This window comes from Polypterus senegalus, chromosome 8 (assembly GCF_016835505.1).
Source record: "Polypterus senegalus isolate Bchr_013 chromosome 8, ASM1683550v1, whole genome shotgun sequence".
Classification (NCBI taxonomy): Eukaryota; Metazoa; Chordata; class Cladistia; order Polypteriformes; family Polypteridae; genus Polypterus; species Polypterus senegalus.
Genome location: NC_053161.1, coordinates 70,325,176 through 70,335,140, shown reverse-complemented (window position 1 = coordinate 70,335,140; position 9,965 = coordinate 70,325,176). Strand labels below are relative to the sequence as shown.

General features: G+C 43.7%; 1 protein-coding gene across 1 annotated transcript in view; it reads right to left on the bottom strand.

Annotated features, from left to right (window-relative positions):
• Positions 1-8,484: 8,484 nt before the first annotated feature.
• cradd (CASP2 and RIPK1 domain containing adaptor with death domain) overlaps positions 8,485-9,965 on the bottom strand; it is a 102,306-nt gene continuing 100,825 nt past the window's right edge. Inside the window, exon 2 of the mRNA XM_039761235.1 lies at positions 8,485-8,916. Within this exon, the coding sequence (XP_039617169.1) occupies positions 8,603-8,916 (314 nt within the window). The 3' untranslated portion in view covers positions 8,485-8,602. The remainder of the gene's footprint in view (positions 8,917-9,965) is intronic.

The following is a 9,965-nucleotide window of genomic DNA, read 5'->3' as shown; positions in this document are numbered from 1 at the left end:
TTGAGACCTTTGCACAATTTACCTAACAGAAAAGTATTGACTTTAAAATTTTATTTTTATGCTGCTCACTTTCAGAATTCTGCTTCTAAAAGGTTTTATAATAAAAAAAATAAGTATACATTCATTCACCTAAAGATTTTAGTGTATGCACAGAACACAACCATAAAATATAGCATAATAGCTGTGCTACCTGGCTTTGCCCAGGAAATTTTGTAAGACAATGGACTAATACAAAGGACCAAGATTACTGGCAGGCAATGTGGTCATTAAGGCTTTGGATTTCCAACTTCAGTCTCTAAGGCTGTGTGTTCAAATCCTACTACTGACACTGTGGATTGCGAGTAACTTGGTCTGTGACTGTTTTTCAAGACGAGAAAAAATTTTTAATAATTTTAACTTGATAAACAAGTGAGGTCTTGCAATACGAGTAGGAAGTACATTATATGCTTTGTCTGCCGAGCGTCATGTTATTACAACTGAGTGGATGGTTCTTCCCGCTCGCTGCGGGATGGTGGGTAATCGTCTCCCATACTCAGTCGGCATGCCTCACTCATACAGTCACCATCCGTATGAGCGTATACTGTTTACTATAGCATTGTGACCACGTGTGTATGTGTAAAGCATTTTTTAATTTTGCTTCCAAGTGTAGTAACTGTTCTTTAGTAACTGTACTGCAACAATGGCCCCTATGAAGAAAAAGGAAGGTGGTAAGAAAAAGGAGATGATTACGGTGGAAGTTAAGAAGGAAAGTTTCTAGTAAAGCACCACCCGAATAAGGCTGTAGCAGTGCGAGTAATGAATCTGTTTAACGACAATACAATGTCACATTTTCGCAAAATCCTCAAAATGAGGCAAAAGCAACGGTCATTGGATAGGTTCTTTGTTAAAGTCACAAAAGAAGAAAAAGATTCAAGTGAGGCAACAGATAGCAGTGATTCCGTTATAGTGAAAGTCGTCCTACACATTAACCCTCCTCCTCCTCCTCTCGTCTCTCTCGTGTCCCTCACACTAACCACGATTCTTTTCAGAGATAAAGTGCAGGTTAATTTGTTTTATGTATTTTTACTTTATACTTTGTATTAATCATTTTTATATGAATATTTTTGGGTTGTGGAACAAATCATCTGAGTTTCCATTATTTCTTATGGGGAAATTCTCTTTGATATACTAGTCCTTTGAATTACAAGGATGTTTCCAGAACAAATTATGCTCGCAAACCAAGGCACCAGTGTGTATGCATATATATATATATATATATATATATATATATATATATATATATATATATATATATATATACACTCACCTAAAGGATTATTAGGACCACCATACTAATCCGTGTGTGACCCCTTTAGCCTTCAGAACTGCCTTAATTCTACGTGGCATTGATTCAACAAGGTGCTGAAAGCATTCTTTAGAAATGTTGGCCCATATTGATAGGATAGCATCTTGCAGTTGATGGAGATTTGTGGGATGCACATCCAGGGCACGAAGCTCCCGTTCCACCACATCTCAAAGATGCTCTATTGGGTTGAGATCTGGTGACTGTGGGGCCATTTTAGTACAGCGAACTCATTGTCATGTTCAAGAAACCAATTTGAAATGATTCAAGCTTTGTGACATGGTGCATTATCCTGCTGGAAGTAGCCATCAGAGGATGGGTACATGGTGGTCATGAAGGGATGGACATGGTCAGAAACAATGCTCAGGTAGCCAGTGGCATTTAAATGAAGCCTAATTGGCACTAAGGGGCCTAAAGTGTGCCAAGAAAACATCCCCCACACCATTACACCACCACCACCAGCCTGCACAGTGGTAACAAGGCATGATGGATCCATGTTCTCATTCTGTTTACGACAAATTCTGACTCCACCATTTGAATGTCTCAACAGAAATCGAGACTCATCAGACCAGGCAACATTTTTCCAGTCTTCAACTGTCCAATTTTGGTGAGCTTGTGCAAATTGTAGCCTCTTTTTCCTATTTGTAGTGGAGATGAGTGGTACCGGTGGGGTCTTCTGCTGTTGTAGCCCATCCACCTCAAGGTTGTGCGTGTTGTGGCTTCACAAATGCTTTGCTGCATACCTCGGTTGTAACGAGTGATTATTTCAGTCAAAGTTGCTGTTCTATCAGCTTGAATCAGTCGGCCCATTCTCCACTGACCTCTAGCATCAACAAGCCATTTTAAGCCCACAGGACTGCCGCATACTGGATGTTTTTCCCTTTTCACACCATTCTTTGTAAACCCTAGAAATGGTTGTGCGTGAAAATCCCAGTAACTGAGCAGATTGTGAAATACTCAGACCGGCCCGTCTGGCACCAACAACCATGTCACGCTCAAAATTGCTTAAATCACCTTTCTTTGCCATTCTGACATTCAGTTTGGAGTTCAGGAGATTGTCTTGACCAGGACCACACCCTAAATGCATTGAAGCAACTGCCATGTGATTGGTTGATTAGATAATTGCATTAATGAGAAATTGAACAGGTGTTCCTAATAATCCTTTAGGTGAGTGTATATATATATATATATATATATATATATATATACACACATACATACGCAGTGGTGCCTTGGTTTTGTGTATATATATATTGTGGTAGCCGGCTTGGACACAGACAAGTAGACATGTTTGAATCACCCGACACACGTTTATTATGGTGCTCCATATTTACAAAAGTGCTCTCAAGTCCCCAAAGTCCTGGTCACAACAATGCCTCACTCTCTTCAGGGGCCACCTCCCTTCAAATTTGGAGTCGGGTGAGGAGAAGGACAGAGCTTGGTGGAGGAGGCGGCCCCTTTTATACAACCCCGGATGTGCTCCAGGTGCCTCCCGGCAATTTTCCACTGGCACTCCCTAGTGTGGCGGAAGTGCCGGCTGCGTACCCGGAAGCACTCCGGGTGTCCCCAGTCCTCTTCCCCCTAGCACTTCCGGGTATGGCGGAAGTGCTGAGGTCCAGGGTTCTCCAGGCACCAGGACGCCCCCTGGTGGTGACCACGGGCCCCTACAGGGTTGAGCTTCCAAGCCCTGCACCCGTGGTCCTCAATGCAACCAGGGCGGTTGGCCCCTCGTGATGTGGAGGCGGTGCAAGCCCTCCTCCGGTCCTCTCGGGAGTCCCGGCTGGGTACCACCGCAAGCTGCATGCCACAATATACATATACACACTGTAAGATATGGCCGGCCATGTACCCCGGCCAATACCCCCAAGCCGCCAGGTGGAGCCCTCCTTGCAGCATGGAGGTCCCCAGAAGACCAGCAGGGCATTATGGACCATGTAGTTTTATGCACCGCCCTGCTGGATGCCATGGGGCCACGAGAGGGAGCTGCAGGGAGGACGAAGAGTTCTTCATGCCCTATGACCCGGAAGTTCGTCATAGGAAGAGCGACGGGCTTCCGGGGTGAGAAAAAACATCATTTACCCTGACCCGGAAGGAATAAGGACTTGTGGACTGTTGGGAAGGAACACCTCCGGGTCAGGGAATATAAAAGGACTGTGGGAGCTCCCAGACGATGAGCTGAGTTGGGAGGCAGGGTGGCTAAGCGTCTGGGAGAGTGGAGGATTATTATTATTAATATTATTATTATTATTGGAGTATTTGGGAGTGGAGGGTGCTTTGTGCACATTATTGATATAATAAATATCATTATTGGACTTTTACCTAGTGTCTGGACGTGGTGTCTGAGGGTGCAAGGGTGCGAGCAAGCATCTTAATCTGTTACAATTGGCGTAGCTCCGGCAGGATTCTCTGGCCGTCAGTTTGGCAGAGGACCTGTATTTAAAAAAAAAAAAATTTATTGTGGACAGAATACCCCAGGAAGACAGCGTCGACACACACAGGAAAAAACACCACTATCCCTATTTTCAAGTCCGTAATGGGAAGAAGACAAAGCAGAGCGCCAGTCACAGCGGAGGTCTAAAGCTCGGCATTGCCTACGCTCAAGGCGAGCCATGGAGCAGCTACGAGTTTGGGAGATTTCCGGAGGAAGGCGTCTCCGGCGAGGTATGTGCTGGGAATGTACTTTACAATCTTTTAATTTAACACATGATGTCCCATGTACATACCTCCCAGATGTCCATCCGAAGGCTCTGCGGGAGGCAGAAGACAAACCAGCGATGGCGCGCTCGTTCAGGCAAGCGAGCAACCCGAAGGACTTCCACATTACGGGTGCCGACAAGGGACACGTGACCTACCACGAAGGATTCCAGGAAGGTGGCGTTCCATATTCAGCTGTTTGTGGCTTCACCCAAGAAAAGACGGACTTGGTTTTCCGAAGGGAAAAGGGAGATGAGCGAAGCACCGCTCTCCCTACAAAAAGTAAGGAGGTCCGGAAATGACTGATCGGTCTGTCGACAAATTGATGCAGACTGATTGCAGTCAGCCAAAGCGGCACCGCGGTCCTCAAAAGAACTCCAAATCCCAGGCTCCCTTGCGGGACCTGTCGAAGCACGATGCCAGGAGCGGCGTGTTTATTGGCTCCCAGCGGAGGGTAAGGCTAATGATGGCTTGGCGTGCCTCGGTTGCATTGAATAAATTTTGGGCGTGCACGAGCTGGAGAAGTTGCTTCAGCCCGTGCACAGTTTTACAGGTGGTGCAAACAATCCAGGCGATCGTTGCAGACTTGAGAGGAGCGGCTGAAAAGCCTATGAACAAATTAAATGAGTACCTGCGGCGATTGTCTCGGGAGCCACCTGTCTTAATTGATTTAGCGGTACAGGTAGGTAAAGCGGTACCGTATATAATGAAATAGGGGCCAAAGTGACACGGGCCGCGTTTAATCCATAGCGGGTGCCAAGTGGATCGTGCCCTACAAGAGAGGCGATACGATAACCGAGTGGCCAGCAGAAGGGCTAATCGATCCGGGGCAGCTACACAGTGCTGACTCCGGGCGAGACAGCCTAAAGACGCCGCCACCGGTAATTTATAAAGTAAAAGGGGTGCAGACAGTAAAGGGTCTCTCTTCATCTAGTAGAGACTCAGACTGTGGACAAGCCCCAGATCAAGCAGGAGATCCCGAAAATAAAACGGGGGTCTCCTGACAAAGAAAGAGAGAAAGCACCATAAGAGGCGGCAGGGGTTTCACTCCCAGCAAAACAAGGCGGACCTAACATTTCCTAATTGTTTTCAGTCCCGAGGGGAGAATACCAGGAGGACGGAGGCAGTGCTACGGGTGCGAAGGTTGGGCCACATTTGGCGATACTGTCCTTGGAGAGAGGAGGACAAGATATCAAACTGGAATAATATTCCCCTAGGTTCTCCAGGGACCAAGATATTCAGATTAATCAAGGCTCAACGGAATGTCCTCTTGGAGGAAGACTTCCTCTCGGGGCAGGCGCCCGAATCTTTATAATTAAGCTGGGGGAATACTGTAAGATATGGCGGCCATTGTCACCCGGCCAATACCCCCAAGCCGCCAGGTGGAGCCCTCCTTGCAGCATGGAGGTCCCCAGAAGACCAGCAGGGCATTATGGACCATGTAGTTTTTATGCACCGCCCTGCTGGATGCCATGGGGCCACGAGAGGGAGCTGCAGGGAGGACGAAGAGTTCTTCATGCCCTATGACCCGGAAGTTCGTCATAGGAAGAGCGGCGGGCTTCGGGTGAGAAAAACATCATTTACCCTGACCCGGAAGGAATAAGGACTTGTGGACTGTTGGGAAGGAACACCTCCGGGTCAGGGAATATAAAAGGACTGTGGGAGCTCCCAGGCGATGAGCTGAGTTGGGAGGCAGGGTGGCTAAGCGTCTGGGAGAGTGGAGGATTAATATTATTATTATTATTATTATTATTGGAGTATTTGGGAGTGGAGGGTGCTTTGTGCACATTATTGATATAATAAATATCATTATTGGACTTTTACCTAGTGTCTGACGTGGTGTCTGAGGGTGCAAGGGTGCGAGCAAGCATCTTAATCTGTTACAACACACACACATTTACATAATATAAACAAAAAGCAACACAAACTACCTCTGAAGATTATTATTATTATTAAAGACTAAAAGATTATATTTAATCAATTGAATTTATTGAAGATTACAGTTAATGATTTAATACAACAAATTGCCTAGAAATCACACCATTTTTGAAAATAAATTGAATATATTGTCCTATGTAACATTTCTTAATTTCTTTCATAATCTTAAACTACCAGAAAAAAATGGAAAAGAGACACTGAATCCTTTGTCTTTTCAATTTGACAGCTTGCAGATGTTTGTGACGCCTGAATGAAAACACACAAAAATAAAATAAGTTACTGATTGCATCATAAATAGATAAAAAGGGACTGTCAGAGACTTAAAATAATTGAATCCAGTGATAACATGTATATGGCATGAAGAGCTGCCAAACAAAGCTAGCAAGAAATAATTTAACAGTAAAATGTATTATCCTTGTGTGTAACATTTCTATTGACGTATTGTACCTGAAGATAATTGCAATAACTTGGTATGAACTGACACAAACACAAAGAGAAAAATGAAAATGTGAAAATCACTACCACAAATAACATGAAAATAGTAATACAGCAATTAAAAAAGTGAAACTACTAGAGTGAAACTTGTTTTCTATATTATATTCCATTCATGGTATAATGAGTTGTGTTTTAGAACTCTCCATTTTGAGGAGTTAATTCAAAATTGTCCAAAGTCTATCAGTAAACATTTTAGCCTTATATAAAGCCCAACTGCGCATGTGCTTAGTAAATCAACTGTTTTCTTCAGCCCACGCCAATGGTTGGTACAAGAAAAGCAGATGGATCAACAATGGTTAAAATAATTTTAAAAATCAGTTTCTTCTTAGAAAAACAGCAAGTGGTTTATTTACAAGGACATCTTGACATTTAGTGTGTCATTTTGCCAGTATAATGACAGTATATTTGAAGTACAGACTCTTTGTTGGGGTAGCATTCCAAGTGTGAATTGCAGGCCTTTCTGGCTTTTTCTTACAGCTTATTGGCATTTGAAATTTTGGAATAAACAAAAAATACACTGCTCACAAAAATTAAAGGAACACTTTAAAGAAACACATTAGATACATCAGATCTCAATATGAAGTTGGATATCTATACAAATAACGACAGGGCAATGTCTTAGGAACAAAAGGACGCCAAGTCTTTTAATGGAAATAAAAGTTTTCTGCCTACAGAGGGCTCAATTGTGTAGACACCCTAAAATCAGAGTGAAATGAAGATGTGGCAGGCTAGTCCATTTTTTCAAAAACTTAATTTCTGCTACTCAAAATGCTTTTCAGTATCTTGTGTGGCCCTTACGAGCTTGTATGCATGCTTGACAACGTCGGGGCATGCTCCTAATGAGACGACGGATGGTGTCTTGTGGCATTTCCTCCCAGATCTGTATGAGGGCATCCCTGAGCTGTTGTACAGTCTGAGGAGCAACCTGGCGCCTAATGGACCGAAACATAATGTCCCACAGATGTTCTATTGGGTTTAAGTCAGGGGATCGTGAAGGCCATTCAATTGTTTCAATTCCTTCATCCTCCAGGTACTGCCTGCATACTCTTGCCACATGAGGCCGGGCATTTTCATGCATTAGGAGGAAACCAGGACCTACTGCACCAGCGTAGGGTCTGACAAAGGGTTCAAGGATTTCATCTCGATACCTTATGGCAGTCAGAGCACCATTTCCTACGCAGTAGATGTCTGTGCGTCCCTCCATGGATATGCCTCCCCAGACCATCACTGACCCACCACCAAACCTGTCATGTTGAACGACGTTGCAGGCAGCATATCGTTCTCCTTGTCTTCTCCAGACTCTTTCACATCTATCACAGCTGCTCAGGGTGAACCTGCTCTCTGTAAAAGTACAGGGCCAGTGGCGGACTTGCCAATTCTGGTGTTCTTGAGCAAATGACAGTCGAGCTCCACGGTGCTGGGCAGTGAGCACAGGGCCCACTACAGGACGTCGGGCCCTCAGGCCATCTTCATGAAGTCTGTTCCTGATTGTTTGGGTAGAGACATTCACACCAGTGGCCCTCTGGAGGTCATTCTGTAGGGCACGAGCAGTGCTCAGCCTGTTCCGCCTTGCACAAAGGAGCAGGTATCGGTCCTGCTGATGGGTTGAGGACCTTCTACGGCCCTGTCCAGCTCTCCGAGAATAACAGCCAGTCTCCTGAAATCTCCTCCATGTTCTGGAGATTGTGCTGGGAGACACATTAAACCTTCTTGCTGCAGCACGTGTGGATGTGCCATGCTGGAGAAGTTGGACAACCTGTGCAACTTCTGTAGGGTTAAGGAATCGCCTCACACTGCCAGTAGAGATAATTACTCAAGCCAAAACTAGCACGAGTGGAAAACCAGCCAAAAAAGATCAAGAGGGAGAAACTTGAAATGACCTCCACATGTAAAACCAGTCCTGTTTTGAGGGTTTTCTAATTGTTGCCACTTTAGTGCACCTGTCGTTAAGTCCATGAACACCAATACAGCTGAAAGTGATTAACAATGACCTCAGCTGCTTAACCAACCAGAAAATTATCAGACAGGTTTAATTGATTTCATGCCAGGCCCCATAAAAAAGTGTTCCTTTATTTTTGTGAGCAGTGTACTTAAATATCACTAGGATTGGTAGTTGCGTTTTGTTTTGAGACACTAAATACTTTCTACTTCTAATTGAAAGATATCATTTCCCAGAGAAGGGTGTATTTCATTCTCTAAGAAAGCATCATACAGGCGCTGCACTGTAGCTTCCTTTCCAAACTTCTGCTTCCACAACACAAATGCAGCCAAAGTCTGGGACTGTGCATTATAGGAATGGTTGACTATGCACCGGTAGATGTCCACTGTAGTTAAGCCAAGACTGATTAATACATTCTCCCAATCTGGTCCCAGTCTGCTGGCAAGTTTATTTAATTGCTTCTCTGTTGGAATGGTGTTTTGTACTTGCTCTGGCAGCTTCAGTGTTTCTGTTTAACAAAAAAAGAAAAAAAAAAAAAATTTTAATTCATTGTCTCTGTAGAAAACCAGCACATTAATTGTGAAAGGTTAAAAAGAGACGAAAAATAAAAAAAGTCCAGATTCTAAAATGACCAACATGTCTGTACAGTGCAGTTACCGATGCCTATATGTTAACGCTGTAGATAAGGAATACTCCATCTCCAATTTGCTGGCACATTACTCTCTCCCACAAAATCACTTAACACAAACATCATTCTTTTCCTATAGTTAAAATATTTATACTTCATCAAATTTTACACTTTCTTTACCCATGTCCCTCAAGCCGTTATTCCCCCAAAGTAACTCTGTTATACACTAACTGGCCTTATTAGGTACACCCGTTCAACTGCTTGTTAAAGCAAATATCTAATTAGCCAATCACACTGCAGCAACTCAATGCAGTTAGGCATGTAGATATTGTCAAGACGACCTGTTGAAGTTCAAGATGATTATCAGAATGGGGAAGAAAAGTGATTTAAGTGACTTTGAATGTGACATGGTTGTTGGTGCCACTCGTTACAACCGAGGTATACAGAAGAACATCTTAGAACACACAACACGACAAACCTTCAAGCAGATTGACTACAGTAGTAGGAGACCACACTGGGTGCCACTGCAGTCAGTTAAGAACAACAACAACAACACCTTTTATTTATATAGCACATTTTTATACAAATAATGTAGCTCAAAGTGCTTTGCATGATGAAGAAAGAGAAAAAAAAGACAAAGTAAGAATTAAAATAAGAGAACACTAATTAACATTGAATAAAAGTAAGGTCTGATGGCCAGGGAGGACAGAAAAAATGAAAAAAACTCTAGATGGCTGGAGAAAAAATAAAATCTGCAGGGGTTCCAGGCCATGAGACTGCCCAGCCCCCTGTATGCATTCAACCTAACATAAATGATCAGTCCTCATTGTATTCAGGGTTCTCACGGAAGCGCTTGATGATAATGGTCACGTGGGCTTCTGGCCTTTAATCCATCAATGTAGGGTCATCATGGTGCTTTGATTTTGCAG